Source organism: Lutjanus erythropterus, chromosome 1 (genome assembly GCF_056507025.1).
Source record: "Lutjanus erythropterus isolate fLutEry1 chromosome 1, fLutEry1.hap2, whole genome shotgun sequence".
Classification (NCBI taxonomy): Eukaryota; Metazoa; Chordata; class Actinopteri; order Lutjaniformes; family Lutjanidae; genus Lutjanus; species Lutjanus erythropterus.
This window is the reverse complement of record NC_139317.1, coordinates 24,933,929-24,959,778: the sequence shown is the minus strand read 5'-3', so window position 1 is coordinate 24,959,778 and position 25,850 is coordinate 24,933,929. Positions and strand designations below refer to the sequence as shown.

The 25,850-nt window shown below is 40.0% G+C and overlaps 3 protein-coding genes across 6 annotated transcripts; 1 reads left to right on the top strand and 2 right to left on the bottom strand.

Moving 5' to 3' along the window:
• Positions 1-570: 570 nt before the first annotated feature.
• Positions 571-6,163, bottom strand: nudt21 (nudix hydrolase 21). Of its 2 annotated transcripts, none has more exons than XM_084718145.1 (7): positions 5,874-6,163; positions 3,897-4,097; positions 3,754-3,817; positions 3,579-3,668; positions 2,770-2,845; positions 2,552-2,666; positions 571-1,010 (listed from the first exon to the last, which is right to left on the bottom strand). In XM_084718145.1, the coding sequence occupies exons 1-7, from the start codon at positions 5,993-5,995 to the stop codon at positions 989-991; spliced, it is 690 nt and encodes a 229-aa protein (XP_084574271.1). In that variant the 5' UTR covers positions 5,996-6,163; the 3' UTR covers positions 571-988. The 2 variants fall into 2 exon arrangements, with proteins under 2 accessions (XP_084574271.1, XP_084574279.1); XM_084718153.1 differs by having other exon boundaries at positions 2,556-2,666.
• Positions 6,164-7,132: 969 nt separating this feature from the next.
• LOC146332963 (uncharacterized) lies at positions 7,133-13,646 on the bottom strand. Of its 3 annotated transcripts, none has more exons than XM_084718122.1 (8): positions 13,459-13,646; positions 12,505-12,608; positions 11,919-12,384; positions 10,992-11,084; positions 10,877-10,913; positions 10,548-10,619; positions 8,556-9,920; positions 7,133-7,792 (listed from the first exon to the last, which is right to left on the bottom strand). In XM_084718122.1, exons 1-8 carry the CDS (start codon positions 13,555-13,557, stop codon positions 7,494-7,496), a joined length of 2,535 nt encoding a protein of 844 aa, XP_084574248.1. In that variant the 5' UTR covers positions 13,558-13,646; the 3' UTR covers positions 7,133-7,493. The 3 variants fall into 3 exon arrangements, with proteins under 3 accessions (XP_084574248.1, XP_084574239.1, XP_084574257.1); XM_084718113.1 differs by having other exon boundaries at positions 7,133-7,789; positions 13,459-13,645; XM_084718131.1 differs by lacking the exon at positions 10,548-10,619.
• Positions 13,647-16,299: 2,653 nt separating this feature from the next.
• Positions 16,300-25,227, top strand: LOC146332962 (transcriptional repressor CTCF-like). The gene is made up of 13 exons (XM_084718101.1): positions 16,300-16,462; positions 19,186-19,447; positions 19,530-19,712; positions 19,850-20,219; positions 20,373-20,543; positions 20,800-20,933; positions 21,023-21,143; positions 21,234-21,383; positions 21,706-21,866; positions 21,960-22,142; positions 22,228-22,375; positions 23,466-23,612; positions 23,741-25,227. The coding sequence occupies exons 2-13, from the start codon at positions 19,205-19,207 to the stop codon at positions 24,004-24,006; spliced, it is 2,277 nt and encodes a 758-aa protein (XP_084574227.1). The 5' UTR covers positions 16,300-16,462; positions 19,186-19,204; the 3' UTR covers positions 24,007-25,227.
• The last annotated feature ends 623 nt before the right edge of the window (positions 25,228-25,850 follow it).

Genomic DNA, 25,850 nt, shown 5'->3' with positions numbered 1-25,850 from the left:
AGCAGTAAATTAATTGACAGACAGACAACATGGTTACATACATTGTAAGAAGCCCAGTATGTGTTTCTGTTAAGGCTTGGTGATGATTTGTTTTTATCCAAGTTGACTGTCGTGTAAGAATGTAACTTAGAATCAGCACATAGTATGTGACTGCAACACAGGACATAACCTTAACTTAGACTAACTTAACTCATAACTAAGTGACTGATGCAATTTATTGGCGCAATACTTAGCTGCCTTTGAGATAAACGTCAGGGGAAAGTAAGCTCTTTCTCTATCTCCAATTCTTCTGCCAAACACTTGAATGTACCAGCTGATCACACTTTAGATTTTAGAGCAAAGCCAAATATTCATTTTGGCTGATCTATTGATCTGATCTCTATTGGTTTTCACATCCACTTGATCCACATACAATGGAATTCTGATAGGCATGTTTACATCTGATTAGGACAAGAACTCAGCCTGTAAGATTCTGCCTCTCTGTTAGCAAATATACAAGAAATCACAACAAACTTTTTGACATTTATACTTTGTTGTGACAGTGGAACAATTTAAGCCACTCACATGCTCTTTGAAATGTATAAAAACTTACTCAAAGGACTGCTTTATTAAAAAGAAAAAACCCACACACAGCATTGTTACAGGTTAAAACAACAGGAAACTCAATGACGTGGTTTGTTTAATCAAACATTGGCCTCCTCTGAGAGGACATAAAACCAGATTCTTACCACACTGGAATACAGACTTTTACACTACAAAAGCTAGTATTTTTTCCAAGATTAAAAAAAAACCCAGACACATGACATTTTCATTTTCTTCTGACAGTATAAACACCCCTGTGGACTGTCAATATACCTGACATGACAAGCTTTTCTTTGTGAAAGTTGAGCTAAAAGTGAGATGTATTTTTTCACCACATTGTCTCTCATCTTCACTCAGACGGGACTGCACTCACAGAGACAGCCAGACGAACTTCTCTTCATTCAAGTTAGTTGTAAATGAAGTTGAACCTAAAAAAAGAAATAATCGTTATCAAAAATTCAGCCTGTCAAGTGACAACAGTTTTCACAATAATGTACAATGCTGCAATTTGTCATTTTGAATTTAATTTAGTTTTATCTTTTTTGTTAAAGGTGACGTGGAGTTTTAGACCTCTGGCAGCACTATGAGTGGGCCTTTATTTTGTTTGTCTCATCTATTTGCATGCAGTTGATGATGATACACAGTCCAGTCAATCTAATCTGCAGGTAGCACCAAGAAACACAGCAATGTGCCAAAAAAGGGCAGGTGAGAAGAAGACTGCAATAAACACGGATGTAAACAGTACCATATTCAAAATATTCAAAACAATCAGGTTTGCATACGCCCTGGTGTGGAAACATTTTGGGTTTTACGTCAAATGAGAGAGAAGAGCCCATTAACACGCGCGACCTGACTTGGCTCAAAAATAGCGCTTACAAAAGGTAGCAGTACAACTAACCTATAATTCTGTATACCCCTGTACCAAAGGTTTAATATTTATTTAAGTGCAAGTTTTGTTAACCGACCCAGAGTCCATTTTATTTGTTGTTTTGGTTGTGTGTAGTTTTATTTTATTTGTATTTACTTAGGTTATTTTAACATATTTTTCACATACCAATTACAATGTTTTAAGAAATAAAAGTTCATTGCTCTTTGAAAGGATGTACTTCCATTATTATGCTATTATATTATCATAGCAGTGGCATAAAACAGTCTTAAAATGACAATAATATCGCTTATTGCAAATATACCTGGCCAACAAAGGTAGTTATCGTGACAGGCAAAGTGTTGCAAATGTAATATAAGGAAGGAAACTAATTTAACACAATGGTTTGATCTCAAGGACACATACAAGGGGTTTTGGTGAGTAACAGTGAATGTAAACGTAACTTTTGTTTGAAAAGATAACTCTGCAAGGCACCTTTACGTTTCAGAGTCTTGCTGGCTCTGTGGAATTACTCCTGCACCATAAATCCATTCCCGTTTTCAGAAAAATTAAAGTCTTGAATACTGAAAAAAACATTTGTGGGCAAAGGAACGAGTAAAATTGAGAAAGTCCTGCACGCTGCCTTGCGTAGTCAAGTCCAGTCCTAATCTGTTGTCTTTCATCTTTATCTGCAAATATATACATCTCCTTTTGCTTCCCCCCTTGTATAAAAAAACTGTAGTCCAGGTTAAGTTACTAAATTTGGAGGAGCTTCAGAGTTCTGCTAAAACACTTCAACTGGGTGGATTTATAAAACAGCTCATCAAACAAGAGCAGTAGTCTTTGTACTCTTTATGCCACCCTGCAGCCCACAGCTGAAGCTCAAACAGGCCAACAACTGAGTGCTTTCACTGTGTTACCTGGTGCTAATGAAATTTTCACCATGTTATTCAATTACAAACATGAAAGAAAGATGCTAATTGGTCAGATTAAAAATCACAGGTTACCAGTAAATTAACATGACAAATCCCTATGACACACCACGGTAGTTAAATTGGGCTGTTTACTCAATGACCAAACACATGTAAAATACATGAACAATACCTGCTCAGTAACTGTGGTAGACTGGAAATGATTGGTCCATATCCAGGAGCGTTGTCATATAGTTCAAACAACGGTGCTGCCACCAGTTTATAGTTTTTGGGGACGGCAAACAGCGCTGTGGAAACACAAAAGGTTTCAAAACAAGAAGCAACGATACTAGAACTCTTCTTCTTCTAATTAAGATGTCTTTTATTTAAGTAGGATTGTGATATACTGACCTTTTTCCTGCAGCTGAACCAGGAACAGTTTCTTATGCTCCTTAGGTTTGGTGATGTGAGCTGGAATATAGGGATACTGAAAGACAAATAACTTTGGATCAGTTCACATTAACAGTCGTAGATATAAACTACAGTTGTGTTCATGGTGGATTGACTGCAGACACTTCAGCCTGGGATCCAGAGTGCATTTTCATGTTTCATTCTGGATTTATGAAGCACAAAATGGCAACCATCTGCATTATTTTGTATTCAGTAACTGTTGTGTTACATTGATTTCTACTGTAAAGTATACTCTACATCACACTGACAAGCAGTGAGTCACTTCATACACAGACAGACCACTCAAGACCCAGCACCCTTCGAAAACATCCAGATTTTTTTTTAGAATCTCTGAGAATTTGACATGTAAATTAGTAATATTGTTAGTTTAGCAATGGAAGTGAAAGTAAGTGTAATCACAAGTCTCAAAATCATATATAAATCTAATCTGAAACTACAATTGTGGAAGAGATGAAAGTGGATATATTTCATATCCCAGAGAGAAGTCTGACAGCAAGGTAAAGCAGAGAAAATAACCTTAATGTGGCATAAACTTAAATTATTTTTTAACTGGTTAAAACATATTTTGCTGTTGACCCTGTCCACAGAAGTATATTGCTGTGTTGGTACTCCTCATTACTTCTTCAAACTGGGAGTGTGTCAACTACCATCTACTGGAGGTAATAAACTGCCTATGGATTTTAAATAATCAGAACTATCCCTTTAAATCCTCAAAACCTTTCACTGTCCCTGTTGTCTGTGTTACTAACCTGTGGGGGCTCAAAGTTGGGGCGCCACCAGTTGCCAATACAGTCGTCAATCACCCAGTCCTGCTTCACGCCGTCCTGCCGTCCAAGAATCTAACATCCAAACAAAAATTATTATACCTTAACAACACAATCACCACAGCAACAAGAGGTTCAAACTCTGCCGTGATCTACCTACCTCAGTCATCAGGCGTTTCAGACCCTCCACCTCGTCTTCTCCAGGACTCAACTCTCCGCCAGGCCTGCAAGACAGAAGCAAACTGTCATACAACTGTTCAGTCTGCTAATTCATACAGGAAACTCTGAATGTGAACTACTCACAGTTTGAAGAATGTGGTGCCCAGCTGCAGAAGTAACACATGAGGTAGCCTGTGTTCATGGACAATGAGAACACCCTCCACTGTCCTACGCATTCCCATCTTATCAAACTCCTCCCGCATACGCTGGAAGCGTGCAGCCACCGAGCTGTCCTTCTCATACAGAGGCTCCTTGGTGCCGAATGTGTAGTTGGTCAGAGGATATCTGAAGTAAAAAAAAAAAAAAAAAAAAAACACACATGAAAAGTCAAAGTATGACCAGAGATCATTACAGTGATGTTCATACCTACATGCTAGAAAAAGTAAAGTTTAATACAGGGCTTCAACAACATTAATGTTTTTAAAAATCAACATGTTACAAAATAGTGAAATTTGTGAGATGTGTGAAATTGCAAATTGCAAACATCAAAGATGATTCATGTGTGATGTTATACAGAAAAAAGGAGAGAATCATCACAGAGGATGACAGAACGAGTACTCAGCATTTTTAGATAAATTGCTGCAGATTGATTTACTGTACGTCTTAACAATCTGTTGATTACTGTATCGACAAATCATGTATGTGTAATGTAAATAATGAAAAATGCATATCACAACTTCTCAAAGCCCAAGCTGACATGTCAAAGTTTATTGTTTTGCTCGACCAACAGTAAAAAAGACAAAAATATTTAGTTTAATATTTGGGATGCATGACAAATATTTGGGCCAGTTGATAATGGAAATTTTTAATTATTACTTATTATTCTTAGGCAAAATGTTCTTTAAAGTCCAAAGTAGGTTTGTGAAGTTATGATGTAATTTACTAGAAAAATGAATGAACACTTGAAGAGTCAAAAACTGTTTTTGTTGTAATAGTGCCAGTAAAATGTAGTTAAGTCAGAGCTATGGAGTGTTAAATATATATTGTTCAGTTATTTTCTCGATTAATTGATTAATAATTGCTTGTTTTAAAATGTCAGAAAATCTACAAAAATGTCAGTGTTTCCCAAAGCCTAACATGATGTCCTCAAATGTCTTGTTTTACTCACAAACCAAAATATTCAGTTTACTGTCATAAAGGAGTGAAGAAACAAAAAAAATTTTAAATTTAAGAAGCTGAAAGCAGATTTTTTTTTTTTTTTTTTTTTTCTTAAAAATACTCCTGAAACCAATTTACCATTTATCCAAATAGGCGCCACTTAATCTATTAATCAATTAATAACGGATTAATCATTGCAGCTTTAATGAAATCAACTCTCTACATTATCTTTTGCTCACTTCACCTCAACCTTTTATTTATTGCTATGATCTATTTCACGATCAATATAAACATTACAATGAAATGAAAAGCAGGTAATTATTGGTATCAGCCAAGAAAAATCCATGCTATGCAACCCTATTCAATATTATAGAAGACAAAGAAAGCCAGCATATATTCCTATATAGCTCAAAAGCTCAAAGCAGTGCGTTTTTATTGTTGCTGCCGTTTTTGCTTATTTGCTAAAAAGTAACTTTAAACAATCAATAATCGACGCAGTTGACAAAGAATTTTCTGTCTCTCAACTCTCTACTTAATTAACCTTTTTCCAACTCTATAACCAACAATTAAAATAACCGTTAGCTGCAGTCCTGATTAAAACAGATGCCACCAGTTTCTGTGACCGTGGAGTGAAATAAACAGGGAATCTGTTTAATTACATGTTTGGATATTATGTTAATATCCCATATGATATTTTTCTTAATATTTTCCACTGCTACGTTAGACTTCTTATGAAGCAAACCACACCAAAGACACATATATATTGTATTTTATCTGATGTGATCTGTATATTCTTGCTCTAGTGGGGACCTGAGTTATTCGAGCCTACACAATTAGCCAATTAAGCTAACGTTAGTTAGATATGCTAGATTTGACTGCCGGTCGTCGGGATATATTAACCAATCGTCACATTTAGATACGGATAACCAACTACATGTGCATTACTTATCTAGATGAACTCACAGGTTGATGGTCCTCTCCAGTGTGAGCGGTTTAGCAGGCCCGCTGATGTATTTGTTCCCAAACTGAACGGCACCACCGCGCGGCCAGCCGGCAGCCGAGCGACTCGGAGGCACGACCGACATCTCTACCTGTGCACGACGAGGCTAAACGCTCCTGCAAATACACCTCGAGGGGGTAACTGGCTTTAAACTCACTGGATTATTTAAATAGCAAAAGAAATCCTGCAACACAGTCCACAACAATTTCGCTACGGCCGTTTCCCTCGGTCCTCTTCTTCCGGGTAAAGTAAATGTGTGTCTCTGGGTGATATCACTGCCAGTGACCCCTGCTGGTCTGGATGATGAACTGCAGTGGTTTACGCTTCACTGTATGTAGTTGTAACCTTATAATTGTAACCTTATAAATGTATGTCACGTATATATTATGTATAATGTATAAAGTATATTTGCTCAGGTACTGCTATTTATATTTTACTTGGGTATTTTTATTTTATAGTCTACTACTTATATTTCTACTCTGCTACATTTTGGAAAATTGTGCTTTTAATTGTACTACATTCATTTTACACTTATAGTTAGTAGCTACCTTTTACATAAAAAAACATATATATGCTTATATAATATGAAGCAATACTATATTACTAATTTATCCAGTAGTGTACAAAGTATCTAAAGTTGGCTCCACATGACAACATTAAAATGTTCTTACATACTCCTTTGTGATAAAAAAAAAACTAATAATATAATATTCTATAATAATATAGCACTGTGAAAGGAACCATTATGCAAAATTAGTACTTTTACTTTTCATACTTTAAGTAGATTTTGGTTATAATACTTATGTACTTTTACTTTTTTTCTTTTTCTTTTTGTAAAAATTTCAATTGTGAAAAAAAAAACTCCCTTTCAGAATTTAGTTATGGAAAGCTCTGCTGTGCACAATTTAACTCTGGTAGGTTGTTGTGTTTGAAGGCTAAAGTAAACAAAAATTACATTATTTTATGTGTCCTTGATAGTACTGCTGTTCTGTCATTAAAAACAAAATATGACTTTGGCATCTTCAGCAAATTGAACATTAAGATATTCAAATCTGGCAAAGAGATCATTATCAATCAGAGACAATGACAACTGAGGAAATCCATGAGCTCCAGATAAAAGCTATCAAGTTTACTTGAGTTAATAATTTCTTTAAAAAAAAAAACAAAAAAAATAAACAAAGAAAGGATGCATCCATGCAAAAAAGCAGAGGGAAGGACTCAGTCAATTCAATATTCCATTTAATAGTCATAACTATGTCTCTTATCCATCTATTGTAAACATGGCGTATTTTACCACAGTAGTTGTCTTATGGTACATAATCATACGTGCAATGCAAAAATTCAAACAGAAGTTAAAAAAGGACAAAGACACTGCTGGATTTGTTGATTACATCACACCAAGGGGATCTCAGTTCTTTGGTCCAGTGGCCCACCCTTTGTGGTGTGCTGCTGTAACATGGTGGTCCCTGTAGGAAGTGCCATGGATCGTCTGTCCCCACCCTCCCCCTTTACTCTTTACTGTGGCCTCTCCTGCCCCTGTCACAGTAGTTGGTCCCATATTTAGCAATTTCTTTATTTTTGATTTACTTCTCAGCCACTGACTTGGTTTCATCTTGTTTTTGACCTTTTATCACCCCCTCATCGCTGCACAGCTCACCATCTTTCCCTGATGCAGGTTCAGCCTTTCCCACTTCTGTTTTCACTGCTTCTTCTTCAGGTTTCACACTTTCTTCCTGCACGTCTTTTTTTATCACTTCGCTGTTGGCCAGAGCTGGTTTATCTTTTTCGTTCTCGCTCTCCTTCCCACCGTTGACGACTTTCTTGCTCTCATCCGTCTCAGTTTGCTTGCTATTTTGTCCCGTCTCAAGCTCATCGTCTGCTGCTGAGACAAAAAAAACCTTACAATAGTCACAAATGCATACGTGCATGTCAACATTCATTACATGCTCAAAGAACTTAAAGGAATAGTTCAGATTTTTAGGTGGGGTTGTATGAGGTATTTATCTATAGTCAGCATATTACCTAGAGGAGATGGCATTCAACACGCCCCCATTTTACCAGGTTATGCGCAGCTGTGGACAGGGTCAACAGCAAAAAAAAAATCAACATCAATGTATGCTATATTTAGAATATTTTCAGCCACACTGCCTTCACAGTAGGGCAGTGGCTTACTGCTGTCACAGTTTAGATCATTACTACTCCTGGTGATGTGTGCGCCATGCATGAATGTGACTATTTAGCAAGCTATTGAAACAAAACCATTACAGGAAAAGACTAAACTTATTTTAAATTAATTGAAATTAATTTATTTCATTTGTAAAAATTTTAGGCGATTCCACAGTGTACCACTAGAGGGATCTTAAGTGGCACCAGTGATACTTCAACCACAGTGTGAGAATCTAGATTTTAAATCATAGTGTACACTTAAATTTTTTTTGTTTTTTTTGTTAGGTGTAAATGTGTGGAAACTCCATTTTGCTGCTAACCCTGTCCACAGTAGTAGGTAGCTTAACTTTCTACACCTGCGTCTTCTCCAAACTGGGGCCATGCCAACCACTGTCTACTGTAGGTAATACACCGTCTATGGATAAGTGCCTCATACAACCCCACTTCAAATAATCGGAACAATCAATTTAAAAACTTACCTGTTTCCTTCTCTGCAGGCTCTACACTGGATCTTTCTTCAGCAGATGTCTGCATGTCATTACCTTGGCCTGGACTATCATTAGAGGGTGCTGCACTGGTCACAGGGTGAGTAGTAGCACTTGCGTTATCAGTCGTGGGAAGGCCAGAGATAGTTGGTGTGAGGGTGGTGCTGACGTTGTTAGTGTTAGTTGGATCTGAGTCAGTCTGAAGTGGGGAGCTAATCGCAGCTGCATTTGCTGAACTGGTGGTGGAAGTGGTATCTGCACGGTTTAGACTGGTGGTGGTTGTAGTGGTGTCTGTGGGGTTTGTTCCACTGGAGGAAGTGGAGGGAGCAGATATATCAGCAGGGTTAGGGACAGCTGGGTGAGTGATGGTGGAAGTGGAGATAGAGTCCATGCAGTCAGTGGATATTGGGCTTGTAGTGGTGGTGGAGGAGGAGGTGGAACTGGTGGGAGGAAGGACAGATGTGACCTGGGAGGAGGCGGAGGAGGTTATGGGGGCGTCAGATGTAATTGTATCACTTGAGTCAGGGAGTGGAGATGTTGTTTTAGTGACTGATGATGAAACTAAAGCTACAGAGCTGGCAGACGTGACTGAAGTGGAATCATCACTAGCTTCAGCAGCAGAAGTGGTGGTAGTAGTAGTATCTGATATGCTGGTGGAGGGTAAAGAAGCTGTGGTGATGACAGAAGTAGCTACATCACCACCAGCAGCAGGAATAGCATCATTTGGCTCTGTGAGAGTTGATTCAGCTAACAGATTTGTTGATGTCGTGGCAACTGAAACAGTTTCTGAGGTGGGAATGGAAGGTGTAGTTATTGTGGTGGAGTTGGAAGTGACAGAAGAGCTTGGAGTAATGGACTCAGAGGAGGTGGAAGTAACTGAGACAGTGGTGGGGGGCTCTGTGGGTGTAGCAGTGCTTGTAAGGGTGGGTTCAGTGGTAGTAGCATTAGCTTCAGGAATAGAGGGTTTGCTGTTGAGCTCTGTAACATTCGTGGGTGTAGTAGCTGCTGCAGTAGGGTTAACAGAGTCAGTGCATATATCTGTGTCAGAGGGCGGTACAGTACTTGAAGGTGGAATTGTTAAATCGGTTGAGTCGGGAACTGTGTTTGAGATTGTCGGTGCAGTGGGTGTGGTGGTAGTAGTGAGGACAGGAGCAGCGGGGGTGGACGGAGCTGCGGTTGGACTCTGTTTAGTGGGAGTGTTTGTCTCGCCTTCCTGTATTTGGGCTAGCTCGTTCTCAGGTGTGTTGCGGCCAGATGTTGTGGGGGGTGGACCTGGCTTGAGAACTGGCTTTGGAAGCAAAGCGGGTTTCCCAGCTGACTCGTGTGCTGACACACTCGGGCGAATCTGATGCCTTGTATCTAAAAAGAAAAAAATGAAAGTGCAAATTATTTTGCTCCTCATCAAGATTATTATAGTGAACTAAAACTAAAGACTAAATCTAGGTATGAAAAACATTTAGCCAACTAAAATAAATCCAAGACTCCAGACAAAAACAAAAACAAACTAAAAACTATCAAAAATATAATACAAATACACAGGAAATGTCTTTTGTGTTACTCTTTGACAATTTGGTCAAATTTGTCCCACACAGAGAGCACATGTTTTGACTGTTAGGCCTTGTCCACCAACATGGAACCAGCCCCATTCCAGTTCAAGCACCTAATTTTAAACCAAAAATAATTTGTTTTGGAGCCTGATTGGTTCCCAACTGGACCAAAAAATTTCTGATAACCAAAGTGGGCATTTCATATTCTACAAGCTAATAAAAACTAAAATGATGCTTAAGCTGAAATTAATAAAAACTAAACATTTTTTAAACCCATTCTGGAAAACAAAAATTGAAAACACAACAAAAATATAACCTCATGAAAAACTATAGTAACTCTTCTCATCATACACATATAAGAGAGTTGGCCTCTCTCTCTCTCTCTCTCTCTCTCTCTGTGTGTGTGTGTGTGTGTGTGTGTGCGTGTGTGTGTGTTTACCTGACGATGCAGACATCGTTCGAGGTTTTGAGAAAGTAGGCGGCGGCTCAGGTTTACTGTCAATGATAGTACCTGAGGCACAGAGATAATTTACATCTTATTTTACTACAGGAAATAATTCACTATTATGTCCCTATAATGGATGCAGAACAGTCTTATCAGCCCAAAGAGATATTAAATCCCTTTAATGGAGAATTGATCTATGTGAAGAAGACTCTCTTTTTGACACAAATCCCTCAACTTCAAAGACTAATTTGGCTTCATTAACACTAATCTGGAGCAGTGAGGTGTTTGATCATATTAAAAATCAAATAGATAAAAAGACATACCTTCAGATTCTGCTTTTTTCATCTCTCCCTCCTGATTCTGCAAGAATAGAAGAGGAATTTCAACACTTTTGTAGACTCCTACAGTAAACACATCTAAATTTAGACATTCACACACCTGTGTCTCTCCTGGCTGGGCTTTGGAAACTCCAATACGTTGAAGCATGAGATGGAGTTTCTGTTCAAAGCTATGTTGGCCTTCAAATTGTTTCTGAAATCAGCAAGAGTAGAGTAATGAGAGCTTTTTAAAACATATCTGATCTGATCTAAATGTACACTCAACAAAAATACAAATGCAGCACTTTTTTTGCTCCCATTTTGGAATAAAAGTTGGAGTAAAAGATGTAAGACCACTTCTTTGCACAGAAAGGTTTACTTCTCTCAAAGGTTCGTTCAAAAATCTGCCAAACTGTTTTACGAATAGGGCAAAGTCATGACCCATCCCACTCTGCCTCTGACTGGCTAGTACTGTTTACCTTTGTTGGTTAGGTTGATTAGGTTTAGGCGTGAGAAGTGATTCATTAAGGTTACGATAAGCTAATAAAGGCCCCTTTCCACTAAATTTGTTCTGGTTCTTGAAATGGTTCCATTCAAGATTCTTGGACTCTTGGTGCTATCTAATGAACCAGGCCACATTTGCACCGGTTTGAGCGGAACCACTGAAATCAAGAATGTCATCAACAGAAGGTGCGACACAATACACAACAACTTGTGGAATATGACACGCCCTCTGTTATTCCCAAGGAAAACCTGCTATGTTTTTGGTTTGTGAAATAGCCAAAGTTCAGTGCCTAATAACTATTTTTTCAAGCTCAAACAGCACATTTTAGAGGGGCCTTTCATTGTGACCAGTCCAAAGCTGACCTGTACAATAATCCCACTGTTTCATCAGCATCTCTATATGCCACACCTGTGCGGTGGATGGATTATCATGGCAAAGTAGAAGTCCTCACCAACACAGATTTAAGAATCAAATTTCAGAGAAATAAACCTTTTGTGTGCACAGAAGAAGTCTGAGGTCTTCTTCAACTCTACTAAAACTCACCTTTGCTGTGTTTCTGGCATTAGCAGTCCCTGCTGCTGCTGATCCAGACAGCAAAATGAGAGACTGGGACTTCCCCTCTCTGAGAGCTCGGCGGGGAGGCACCGCATCACCCCTCAGCAGTGGAGCACCAGAAACAGGTGTCTCCTGAACAGCCGACTCTCCAGTAACAGCGGTGGGATTTTCTTTTGCTTTCTCCTTTTCATTTTCCTTGTCGTGCTCCTTGACTCGGTCCTTATCTTTTTCTTTCTCGGCTCTGGCGACATCCCTGAGCGGGCGGATGAAATCAGCGATGGATGCCTTTTTGGGGCGCCCCTCTTGGCTCGCTTCTGATTTCAGACCTCGTCTCTTTTTGAGTGTAAAGAAATCACCAAGTTTCCTCCTGAGTGTTTTCGTTGGGGGTGGACAAGGGACAGAGCTGGCAGGAGCCACTTCAGCAACTGTGATTGATTCCTCATCTTGCTTTTTCCTATATAAAGGATCATATACCAAATCAATACTGCGTGCAGTCGGTTCTACAGTTTAAGGCTATTAAAGCAGCATGGTTAGGATCTATTAAGAGGCTGATGTGGCAGCTGGTGATACTCACACTGTATCAGTAGGAAGTACTCTCTTAGTAAAGAACTCTTCAACTCCTTCATCCACCCTCCCCATGAACTCAAGGACTTCATTGTCACTCTCAATTATTGTCTCCTAATCAGCACACACATACACAGAAAACACATTTTACACCACAGATCAAACAAACTGATGCAAAAGAGCAACTTGCATCATGTGAAACTTTACATTACATAACCCAAACCTTTGGAAAAACCCACACACTCTGGCACTAGTGTTTCTTCTGCCTCTATAGGTGTATTTTGGTTTGAATCATGCTACAAACCAGCCTCCTGGGAATCAGTTGCTCAGTAACGTGCAGTGGGGGGGCGTCACTGGATTTTACATGCGGAATGAGAGCAGGATAACTCATTTTGCCAATGTAGGTAATGTGATATCAAAATTGTAGCTTTGCATCATCCTGATCATATTAACATCTGTGTGCACAAGTAGCAATAAAAGCCAGGAGGTTGACTGCAGAACACAAATTTAGCCGAAGTCACCGTTATATGATATCCTGTCAAGGGAATTGCTTGAATTTTGTCTCCCTGGCCATTGGCTCCAAGGGAGTGACTATATGTCTACAGCCTAATAGCTCTGTGACAACATGATCAGCTCAGTGGAAAATGGAGATGATCACACACACGCGCTCTTTTGAGACAGTCCAATGAAAAAATACAAATGCCAGAGCTTTTTTCAGTGAGAGCACGAGAAGACATTCAGTGAAATACCAAGTGTGGGTTTTTCAAACAGCCGGTCACCGGTACAATGGGACCAGGCATCTTTTACAGCACTCCCCCTCCGTCCTTCCCTTCCCCCTGCCTCTCCCCTCTGTACCCTATTACATCTCTCCCTCCCTTCCATTTTCTCTCCTCACACTCACACACAACACCTTTCCCTCACACTCCATTTTTACAAAAACCTCTCTGATCCTCCTTCACAGTACCTGTGGTCTGCTGGGACGGTAGTTCAGTTTTTGTCGGTGAGGTCTCGGTCTGCTCTGGGTGTAGTGCCTGAGCGCTGGTCCGCCCAATGGCAGCTCCATTGGGGAGACACGGCACGCTGTTGCCGTGGAGCTCTGTTGCCGTGGCTCTGTTGCTGAGGCACGGTTGCTAAGAGCATGAGCACCAGCAGTATGTAATGCCTCCACTGATGTGGGAGGGGCCAGGCTGGCTAGACTGACAGATTTGACAACAGAACCTCGCCTTTCTCTGCCCCCTCCCCTCCGAGAGGGAAACCATGAGAAAAAGATGGTGATAAAATAAGAAGAGGCAGAGAGAGAGAGGAATAAAGTGACCACACTCACATTTGTTTAATCCATGCAACCCGGTCTATGACAAGTGCATATATATGAATATACTGCAATGGAAGTAGCTGAAATGAACAAAATGTTCTACTGGTTATGTAACAAATTAATAATTTATTTTATATGCGGAAAAGATGCTCTGAAATGCTGTAAGTGACAAGCTTATCTGCTAGGAGCCTTTATCACTAAAAAAGTGCTCAATTACACACCCTAGTATTCTTATAAGCGAGACAAGAGGAGTCTGTCCTAAATAGTCCTGAGAGGATTGTTAGAGACCTTGATAATGAGCTGTAAGACTTGTTCACAAACCATAAAATAACACCGGCGCACACAAGGACCAGCCTCTATGTATCTTAATTATACTGCGAACTCCCCCGAGGGCATGTGCGGCAAGTTTCATGGGAATTGTGTTTCCTGGTTTGAAAATTTGATATTCAAAACAGACAAATCAATTCCTGGTTTGAAACACTTTGACATAAACGTATCTTTTAGACCAGCTTCATTGGCAGATTAGAAAATAGTTTATCACTCCACATTGATTCATGACTTTAATAGTTTGATTAACCTGCACTTTTTTTCCCACGGGGATCATATTAATTATCTCCATGTTTCTGCAAGTGTTTCCTCTCTGAGCGGTTAACTCTCAACCCAACATAACAACCCATAAATAACTTGTTTTCCACTTGTGAACCCATGTCAGGTTTTCCACATGGAGCAACATGACATCAGCAATTTTAGTGGAAGGGTGTTAATATAATAGAGCTACAGAATGTTATTCTAATATATATGGAAGCAAAAAAAAAAAAAGTTTCTCGAGATGGATCATTCTGCTGACAGTTTTTGAAGCTTGGATGTGCGTCTTTCATGTTCATTAGATCTATCCTGTGCTTGTAAATATACTACTGTCACTGTGAATTTTGTTTTCGCTGAAGACCAATAAGTTGACAAAAGTTTAAATAAAAAATAACATTAGATGAGATTAAAATCTCAATTAATGAGCAGTTTAATTGAAGAAACTTGTCCAGTTGTGTCCAGATAACATCAGGTAAGATGGGGGGGGCATGATGTGCAGCAAAAGTACTTGGCAAGAATTTCAAAAGCCAGTTCACCTCAAAATCAAGAAGTGTAGTATTATTCGTTCATCCATATTGTTTTGGTATGAGATGCCAAGTTACGTAGATATCGGCCATAGAGCTGTCTGCCTTCTCTTCAATATAATAGAACTAGATTGCTCTCGGCTTGTGGTACTGAATGAGCTTAAAAAACCCCCACTACATCTGATAAACTCAACAGCAGTATCTCTTTCTAGAAATCATGAAGCTGTTACTCAAGATAATCCACAAAGCTTCCTGTGAGCAGTGTCATGAACTATATTATTTCTCCTGTACCACACCTTTAATCCTATCAGAGGGAAGAGGGAAGCGTGCATCTACTCATGGACCAGACGTTACAGCTCAGCCAAGGAGGACAGCAATAATGTTTACATCACAAACTGTCAGGAGCACAAGCCTCTGGTCCATGAGTATTTGCATGCACAGTGATGCGGTCAGCGGGTTTAGTTCAGTGGAAAGAACCGTCCCTTTAACCGAGGACGCCATGGTCAGAGCTGTTAAACTCCTAAACCTGTGCTTCCCAACCTGGGGGGTGCAAAGCCACTGCAACGTTTGAATCCTGTTTTATCAGTTCCATCCCCAATTATTGTTAATAATTGATAGAAAAAAATTATGGGGTGGGGAGGACGCAAACTTTTTTTGGTTTCTGAAAGGGGGGCATGTCAGAAAAAGCTTGGTAATCACTGTTCTAAACCATCAGGGTCCCACATTGTATTCCTACTCTAACATGTTACCAAACAACACATCTGAGACCAAGGAGTAGAAAAGCTGTAAAAACTGCACAGGGGATGTCAGGGATGGGGGTTAATAGAGGCCCAGCGGGATTTTTTTTCTTTCCAGTCAGTTTATTCTGACCATGGCAAAATCAAGATTTTGGACCCTAGCAGTTTTTTTTTTAAAATGTTGGATGGCAACCCCACAATATCACCAATACAGGTCATTGTTTGGATTTTAAAATCAGTTTCACACTCTACACTGTGACAGAACTATTATGAAAACCTGAAAACCCTTAAGGATGATGTACAATCACGACTATCTGAGTGTTGTGAGGCCCGCCCTACACCTACAACTCCCATACTGCCCTCTTGTGACTGATTTTATGCATTGCTTTAACTCACTAAATGTTACTTGCACCCTCGATTTCACAGTAACTCGAAGTTAGTGGAGCTATTTGAGTCGCTGTCGGTCAAAAGTGATGGTCTACACTTCTCGTCAAAAAAACGAATTAATGATCTTTTAGTTCTATCATCATCGGTGTTTTTAGACGCCACGCCCACGTCAGAATTCAAATCTGGCGCCCATCACCCACAGCCACAGCTCGACCACTCCCCTTTACTCTCTCGGGTGCTGTGTTTGCGCATGTGCGGTAGCTCTTCCAGGCCGCCATTTTGTGTTAGGCCCACTCTTCCAAAGCGGGAGAAAATTATTAGTCCGGCGCTCAGCACGTACGGACGGTCACAACGAGATTGACGAGGGCGACCGCGGACACCGAGCCTCCAAGTGAATATAACGGGGAGAAGAAGCAGCCGGGAGTAAGTGAAACCGTTACTTTGCTTCCAAACACGGAAACGTTTTTGTAGGAGCCGTCGTCGGCCTCTAGGTGTCACGGTAGGGCTTACCGGCCAGGCGGCTGGCGGGGGGTGTTTGTCTCCCTCTATCGTTGTCCAAAATGCACTAAATCCGTCTATAAACTGTAACTCCCGGTCCTGGTTGACCGTTTTGGTTGTTTTCGGCTGATATTTTGGGGTATTTACACGGGGATGGTTATATTAACGAGTATTTCTGTTTTAAGTTTGTTCAGGCCTGTCGTCCATCTTCTCGTGCCCTTTGTTTCCTGTTTTCAGACGTACTCGCGCCTCCCGAGTTAACTAACACGAGTTGATGTTCAAGTACTTTGTATCGTTCTAACAATGTTTCACTTTTACACCGTTGGGCGGTGAAATTATAACAGGGTGTTACAAAGTTATCGTTCTTAAAAGAGCCAAATCATTGATTCGTCGGCTGATTGTGATTTATAGAAATGGCAAACTAAGGTGCAACTCATCAATGTCTAATCGACACAGGAAGGCTTAAATTAACAGTTAAAAGTTTATCTCACTTATCGACAAGATTTAACTTGTATTGTGCATGATAAACTCACACGGCTTGCTACTTCGCAACGCACGGTGCACACCAAGCTCCAGGTACTTTACTGACTTATGACCAACTCTGCCCTGGCTTTGTCTTACGTGCAGTGAGATATCTTTACATATAATTCACTCTAGAAGTCACCGTCTACCAGTTTGTCCATTATATTCACCGTGTGCATTGTGAGATATGGTGTAGTTATAGTATATTGGCAGTGGCATGGAGGCAGTCTATATATGGAAATATATATGGAAACACTGAGTTTGAAACAGTTTTTCTGCCACTGCACAACAATCACCTGTTAAATCTTTTTGGCTGCCACATATGTGGACAGGTAAATTTAAAAAATGATAGTGCATGTCAAGAACTTGTAGCTGGAGCGTTTAGTCTAAAAGCTATGTTTAAAATACACTAATTGTAACAAATGCACAAAGAATTAGTTGATTGAGTCAATGCAGATGTAATCACTGGTCCTTAAATGATCTACCAAAGGGTCAGGTCATTAAAATTACAATGCACCAAACCCTGGTTGAGCTTTTGAAACCTCTACACCTGATACTAAAACAATCACCCCAATAGAGCGCAAAGGAAGTGCAGTTTCGTTTGTTGTCACAGCAGCTGAAAAACTGAACTAGAAAATGTCCCAGTTAGAGCCGGACAGTCTCTGAAGTGTTTATGCTACCGATATGAAGTTGAGTACCAATTATCAGTATTATCAGGATTTTAATACTGCTTGATGATTCTGATACTTCATCGATACTACTCACCATAATTTGAGCAAAAATAGAGATCTGAAAATATGCAAGAAGATTCAGGTTATTCTGTTACCCTTTGCAAAAAGTTAAATTGTTTCCTGAGTTTTGCATTTTCGTTCCATTTAGTGAAGTGAGCCCACGCATTTAAATGTTTTGCCCTGTGTGTCTTAATGCAACAGCAGCACTGTTTGCCCAAGAGCTTATCAATATTTCGGTACCAACTAGTCAGGAACTGGTACTCATTCACGATACCCATCCCTTGTTCATTACTTGTGTAAGTGGGACTGTCACAAAAGATTCAACCAACACTACTCAGATGACATCATTGATACGTAAACATTCCTTCTTAGTGCTGCAACATTTACATCTCTGCTGCTGTTGTGCACTTGTGCGCAGTGGTCTTTCGCAGAATAAACATTTCTTTACCATTAGGGGCCTAAGAAAGTATTGATACACTCGAGCATCATAATATTATGTTTTGTGATTTTATGCTTATGGTGGACTGTTCTTTATACTATGACAGCTTGCCTAAGATGTAATAAATATCAATGTATATTACTACCTCTAGTATCACAATATATTGCAATGGATATTGAGTTGTAAACCCTTCACTGTGATCTGTATCATATCGGCAGATTCTTGGTAATACACAGCCCTCTTTATATATATATATATTAAAAAAAAAGAGTCTTGTGTTTACATGAGCCCTTTCCCTCTCCCACCTTTCCTGTTCACCTTTGGCAGTTGTATCATAATAATTAAAAAAAACTATTTTGTCAGAATAGTAAAAAGAAATGCCTCATATTTGGCAAAGTATATGATGGTAATACATTTGAAGTAGAATAGTATTAAATTATGACATATTTTACTCCTTTACATGAGGGTAAATTACCAGATTTTAACAATAAGGAATGTGGATACATTTATGGATTATTTTGGCCCTGTTATTGCTTGGTTTTCCCAATTTTTAATGTCGGTTACTTTGGACAATGCACTCACAGTGGACAGTTGTAACACCTTATATCCTTTTATTGAAAATGACTCCCAATCAGTTGGGTCCATGGATTATCTTGGACATTGTCTAATTCCAAAAACATAAGATGTATGTTCCGAAACCAGTGGGTGATGTCATGATGGGTTTACACTTGGACCGCACACAAAACTCAGAGCACCCACAAAAAAAGATGCTGGGCGCAGCATCTTTTGGTCGAGGTAGCTGAATGCATCCCAGAAAAAGATGCTGGTGCTCAGAAAAAATCCAAAAGTTTTAGTTTTTGCACAAAGAACATTTTCAGTCATGTGTTTTTGTTTTCAAGGCCATGTGAACGAACCCCTCTAAGTTTCACTTTTTGATAAATGTCCTCTCTGTTAAGGTGTTAGTGGCCCGTCACCATGGAGGGTGAGGTTGTTACCATGGAGACCACTCAGGCTGACGGAAAGGTCCTCCCCGAAGGTGGAGAGGCCTTGATACAAGGGACTGCCATGGCTCAACAGGGGGAGGTGGCTGGTAACATGGAGATGATGGTGATGGACGCTCTTGATCCAACTTTGCTGCAGATGAAGACAGAGGTTTTGGAGGGCGGTGGTACAGTAACTGTTACTGGTGCAGATGAGGGTCAGATCATCACGCTCCAGGTTTGTACAGGACAGAAATTAAACTAATGTTTGGATTGTTGTAATTGGCCCTCAAGTTGACAACGTTCTCTCTTCTGTCTAGGTGGTTAATATGGAGGAGCAGGCGGGAGCTGCATTAGGACTTGGTCAGCTTCAGCTGGTGCAGGTTCCTGTCACAACAGCAACTGTAGAGGGGCTCCAGGCCACATATGTTGATGCATCAACAGCTAACAAGGATGCAGAACCAGTTATCTGTCACACTCTTCCCTTGCCTGAAGGCTTCCAGGTTAGAAACAACTCTGGGCTGCTGTGTAACAAGACCAGGCCTTTTCAGTTATGTCCTCAGCTTAGCATACTCTGTGATCTGCTTTTGTTGAAAAGAGTCTGGTTGCAATAAGATGAATTTGTAATGTTTTCTTTAAGGTGGTAAAAGTTGGTGCTAATGGTGAAGTAGAGACTGTAGAGCAGGAGGAGCTCCAGGCAGCCCATGAGGAGCTTCAAGGGTCGAGGGAAGAAGAAGAGGAGGAAGAGGCAGCAGAAGTAGAGGCCCCTGTAACTCAGCAAGAGGACCCCGACTGGTCCAAGGACCCAGACTACCAGCCAATCACCACTGTCCGTAAAGGAAAGAAGGGAAAGAAGAGCCGCCTGCGCTATGGAGAGGGCGATCGAGACATGGATGTCTCTGTGTACGACTTTGAAGAAGAGCAGCAGGAAGGACTGCTGTCAGAGGTGAATGCTGAGAAGGTTGTGGGCAACATGAAGCCACCAAAGCCCACCAAAATCAAGAAAAAAGGTTTGACTTCAGCAATGTTTCTTTACACTTGATAATTAAATATGATGGTTAAAAAGACACATTTTAGATTGTATTTTGGGTATGTGATATTCTCTCCTAGAATGACATATATTTGCTCTAAATGACCCACTTATCTCCCTTTTTTGTGTCCAGGTGTAAAGAAGACTTTCCAGTGTGAGCTGTGTAGCTACACTTGTCCGAGGCGCTCCAACCTGGATCGACACATGAAGAGCCACACAGACGAGAGACCACATAAATGTCACTTGTGTGGACGAGCCTTCCGTACAGTCACACTGCTGAGAAACCACCTCAATACACACACAGGTAATGTGCAGTTGATATTCATAGTTCATGATTAAGAGTTTTGGTATACTTTCTAATAATTCAGATAAACTGGTAAAAAGTTTAAATTTTCCTCTTTGAACTGGCTAGTTGGAGAATTGACTTGAATTTTGTTATTCCTCTAATTAGATTAAGCTTTTCATCTGTAGTTCAATTTTGCCTTGCATAATATTTGAATATTATGTTTGAATATTTATATTTAAAAAAAATCTTGGTGGTGTTCCTTCCATTTCTTTAGGCACTCGGCCACATAAATGTACAGATTGTGACATGGCATTTGTGACCAGCGGTGAGTTGGTGCGTCATCGTCGCTACAAACACACACACGAGAAGCCTTTCAAGTGCTCCATGTGCGACTATTGCAGTGTGGAGGCAAGTAATTACATGTTGCTCTCTACATATGTATCTAAATTGCAATTATTGGACATGCTCTTATTTGAATGTTTCTGTCTCTTTTCTAGGTGAGTAAGCTGAAAAGGCACATCCGCTCTCATACAGGAGAGCGACCCTTCCAGTGCAGTCTGTGCAGCTATGCTAGCAGAGACACTTACAAGCTGAAGAGACACATGAGGACACATTCAGGTAACATATTCGCTGCATCTACTGGGTGAAAGATGGTTTACCCCCAGTTTGAGAAGCGTGCCTCACTAAATTTTCTCCTCTTTGTTGCAGGTGAAAAGCCGTATGAGTGCTACATCTGCCATGCCCGGTTCACACAGAGTGGCACCATGAAGATGCATATTCTGCAGAAACACACAGAAAACGTGGCCAAGTTCCACTGCCCACACTGTGATACTGTCATCGCACGCAAAAGTGACCTTGGTTAGTTCTGTGTTGCCATCTTTGCTTCAAACTGTGTGTCATTAAAGTGATCAGAGGTGGTACAATGAGTGCTGGGTAAGGTTGTTTTAATGTGGGTCTTAAGTATGTCGGTGTAACTCGTGTAATGTCAATGCAATCTTAGGACCAACAGTCAGTTTTTAAAGTTTTCTGGTGTTTCCAGCTGATGTCCCAATAATAGATATTTGAGCCAAGACTTCCTTTTCCGTGCATGCAGGCTAATCTGTATAAATGCATGCCTCCATATTAATGCAGATAAATTCCTTGCAACTGGTATTCATGTCTTTGCTGTTTTGTATTCTAGGTGTTCACTTGCGGAAGCAGCACTCATTTATTGAGACAGGAAAGAAATGTCGTTACTGTGATGCCGTGTTTCATGAGCGGTACGCTCTCATCCAGCACCAGAAGACTCACAAGAATGAGAAACGGTTCAAATGCGAACAGTGTGACTACTGCTGCAGACAGGTGTGTGTCACATGGAATATGAGGTGTGTGTGTTTGTGTGGTGTTGGATTAATTTATCTTCAAACTAAATGACTCTCTCTCTGCCTGATCCAGGAACGGCACATGATAATGCACACGCGTACACACACTGGGGAGAAGCCATTTGCCTGCAGCCAGTGTGAGAAAACATTCCGGCAGAAGCAGCTTCTGGACATGCACTTCAAGCGCTACCATGATCCCAACTTTGTCCCAACCGCCTTCGTCTGCAGCAAGTGTAGCAAGACCTTCACCCGCAGGGTAGGACTGCACTCAGAGTTTTAGAATAGACCTGCATCAGTTTGTTACGACATGTTTCTGATCTGTGGGTGTTTGTGCTCCATAGAACACCATGCTGCGTCATGCTGAGAACTGCACGGGTGAAACTGCTGAAGAAGAAAATGGAACTACTACACCCAAAAAGGGTCGCCGGGGCAGGAAGAGGAAGATGCAGTCCAGGAAGGATGATGACGACGATGATGATGACGACACAGGTATTGAATACGTACACCTTTGTAGCAGACCCTCAAGTTGACACTAGAATATGCAATGGCATGTGTTCAAAACAGGTCAAGGAGTCCTTTTTATCATTTAGCCTAGTTGTAAAAAGCTGTGAAGTTAAAACAAGTTGGTTTGTAAGTCCTTAAAATGTTCAATAGGATATTGCTTTGTCCTACAGGAAACATCACCGTCTTGATGACGAAATACAATTTGGTTACTGAAGATAGTACAATTTTTTTGAAAATAAGAAATGCAGGATGAGGCACTTTTTTCCCCCCACAAGTTGGCACATAAAACCCAACCTAGAAGCTGTGCCACTTATTTTAACCTATGGGATGAGAGGCTGAAACTTTGAACCACTGTACTTTTAAATAAAGTATATAGTTTGTATGTATTGTAGTTGTGGTTGTTATGTTAACATGTTAAATAGCAGGGACAGAATGTGCTGAGCTCTACAAACATTTTTAGTGATTTGTACCTGACAAATATACTTAATGCGTTTGATAAATGCCATGGGTAATGGTATTGATAAACTGCAGTTCAGACAAGATAACTGAATTTTCTAATGGCCTCTCTATGATCATCTGGTATCTCAATCAAAGTTTCAAGGTTAAGTCACAACTCAAGATGGAAAGCAATGGATTTACATAGTCTATATTGACTTCAGAATGGTTACTAGTATACTTGGCAATATGGACACATCTCTCATACAGCATGTGTATATATACATAATAACCAAGTATTCTGCCAAGCCACAGTATAAATACTTTTTCTTATTTGAAAATGTATAAAAAGAAATCTCAGGGAGCCAATTTGAATGGGACAGATGCAGCTGATGAAAGGAGTTAACTTTTAAAGGAGTGGTGATTGTAGTGGGTCTGTGAGGCAATGGCAGATGGTTTTATATGGTTCACAGTTCAGGTAGGACGGACCCATACCAGAATTTTGCTTCGGTAACTGCGGTGTACACATTCTGTATATTTTCTTTCTTTTTTTTGTCCATTGCCAATCACATGCTTAATAAAGATTGCCAGCAAATATCTTCAGAATTACATCTGCTTGATATCCTCATGTCACATGTAGAGGGTGATTTGGATGAGGGAGAGGAGGATGAGGAGCTGTTAAGTCAGATCGAGGTGGAGCAGGCCCCACCAGTCGTTCCTATCCCAGCACCTGTGGAGCCACCAGTGAAGAGGAAACGTGGACGGCCCCCAAAGAGCAAACCAGACAGTAAGTGTCTGTCTACAGTACTTTTGGTAATGGAATATCAGACTGATTACAACTACACAGCTATGCAGTGTGAAAAGCAGATTTGTATCTTCCAGTACCAGAATCTGACCTGAAACTCTCTTTTACAGCGGCTGCCATCATCCGCGTGGAGGACGAGGCCACTGGAGAGGTGGATGACATAATCGTGAAGAAAGAGATTGGAGCCGAACATGACGACCAGGAGGACGGTGCCGAGGAGGCCACAGAGGAGGTGGTGGTCGGTGGAGGGAAGTCGACTATTCAGATGGAGGAGTTGTCCCAGGAAGAGGGGGCAGTACAGGAGGTGCAGCTGGCTGAGGCCCCGCCAAACGGAGATCTGACCCCTGAGATGATCCTCAGCATGATGGACCGGTGATGGATGTGAGGGTGCAACCTGTAAACACACACATCCCATCTTTCATTTTAATTATTGGAATTTTAGGATTACAAACACTTGCATCCTAAACAGAAACAAACATCACTTGTAATTTAAGATTTGCTTTTTAATCATGTATCGATAAAGACTTGGGTGAGTGAAAAAGATTTTTAATGAGGATTTGCCTACCAAATAATGCATATTTCATGACGTTGGGAGTTTGGAGTGGCTGTAATTGACAGCAGAATCTTTAGCCTGCTCATTGTTGTCTTTGGGGTTTGGCTCTTCACGCTGACATGTGGTGAGAAACAGCCACATGTCAAAATTCCCTCTGCAAAACAGTCCACTAAACATGTTTAACATTGTAAAACAACTCTTAAATACTGTGTGCATGTATTTTTAAAAATGATTTGGGTTAACTTTTAAACTTTGTTTTTATGTTTTACTTGTTTATATACCTGTGTGTCATTAGGTTAAAGTAGATAGTAGTGGACCTTGCTTTATGTCCTCACTGAAGAGCTCCATGTTCCTCTCAGTTAGGACAGAAAACTGCTACAACATACTCAGAAAGGTTTTTTTTAAAAATGCAGAAACAAAGGGGCAACTTTCAGGGAGAGGATTCTGTCAATCACAGCCACTTCACGATAAGAAAAATGAAATATTTTTAATATTTTTATTTTTGGTTTCTTTTTCTGTGGTTAGTAAATCCCTTTTTAAGACTATCTAGTTTCTAAAAGCTTAATAGACTGCTTATCTTATGCTCCTTTCTTGCTACTGTAACAACCCTAGATGATGCATATGTACTAAACATTGTCACTGATAAGTTCAAAGAAAGAACATTGTTTTGCTCCCCTGTGTAGCCATTCCACTTTGGGTTGATGTTTTCCTTTTGTACCATTGGCAATGCAATGCTAAGTAGCAGCTTGAATTATATTTTATTAATTATGTGGCAGATGAGACCGGATGTATGACTGTACAACCAATAAAGAGAGTAGACATTGATACTGACTTTTTAGGTTTTTGCAGCTGTAATAATCTCCATCATGGTATTTAAAATTAGTCTGGTTTGGCTGAGAAGTTAACACGTTAGTGGTACAGTTACAAAAAAAACATGGCTTGAATCATTGTTTTATCCGAATTAGATGAGAAATACCTGAGTGCTAACACAAAAATGTCTGTGTATTTTGCTTGCAAATATATTTTATTAAATGGATGACTTGATATTTAAGATCTTAACTCATTTGTATGTTTAGAAAACGTATATGAATTGACAAGACACAAGTGGGCTTGCACCATTGTAAACTACCTGTACCAATACTAGTACCCTGAAAGTGATACAGATACCAGTAGAATACATTATTTGATAGCCATCATGCAAATGGAAGTTATCCTGATATAAATGCATTTTATACATTTATTTATGTCAGATGCCACAGGTCAGGCGTGTAAACCCCTAGATCGGGGTATAAAAAGGCTCAAATGTAAGTATCACTTGACTGAAGTTTCTATACTACTGAGTCCTGGATTATTTTGGTCTGTCTCGAAGGTATTGAGTACTAATATAGCGCTAACCATTGTACTGGATGCCACTCCATTTTTCAGACTGGTATTCTTCAAATATGTCCTATTTTTAGCCATTTTTTCTCATTCTCATATTAAACTTTTTAGTTTACCCAACTGCCTGCACTAACACACTTACTGCATTTACAAAAGGTTATATTAACTTAGTTTTGATAAATGCTACAAGTAAAATAAAATGGGTTTCTCACAGTTATTAGGATTCCTCAGTATAAAGGATGGTTCACCCCACAATCAAAAACTTTTTTTTTTTTTTCTTTAAGAAC

Bases quoted from the DNA above. Each gene is read 5' to 3' on its own strand.
- LOC146332962 (XM_084718101.1), top strand. From the start codon at position 19,205: ATGGAGGGTGAGGTTGTTACCATGGAGACCACTCAGGCTGACGGAAAG. The intron at 19,448-19,529 runs GTTTGTACAGGA...TCTTCTGTCTAG, and splicing joins GTCAGATCATCACGCTCCAG to GTGGTTAATATGGAGGAGCA. The intron at 22,376-23,465 runs GTATTGAATACG...TGTCACATGTAG, and splicing joins CGATGATGATGACGACACAG to AGGGTGATTTGGATGAGGGA.
- nudt21 (XM_084718153.1), bottom strand. From the start codon at position 5,995: ATGTCGGTCGTGCCTCCGAGTCGCTCGGCTGCCGGCTGGCCGCGCGGT. The intron at 3,818-3,896 runs GTGAGTAGTTCA...TCTGTCTTGCAG, and splicing joins GGCACCACATTCTTCAAACT to GCCTGGCGGAGAGTTGAGTC. The intron at 3,669-3,753 runs GTAGGTAGATCA...TTTGGATGTTAG, and splicing joins TGAAACGCCTGATGACTGAG to ATTCTTGGACGGCAGGACGG.
- LOC146332963 (XM_084718122.1), bottom strand. From the start codon at position 13,557: ATGGAGCTGCCATTGGGCGGACCAGCGCTCAGGCACTACACCCAGAGC. The intron at 12,609-13,458 runs GTACTGTGAAGG...TGTGCTGATTAG, and splicing joins ACCGTCCCAGCAGACCACAG to GAGACAATAATTGAGAGTGA. The intron at 12,385-12,504 runs GTGAGTATCACC...TCCTTTATATAG, and splicing joins GTACTTCCTACTGATACAGT to GAAAAAGCAAGATGAGGAAT.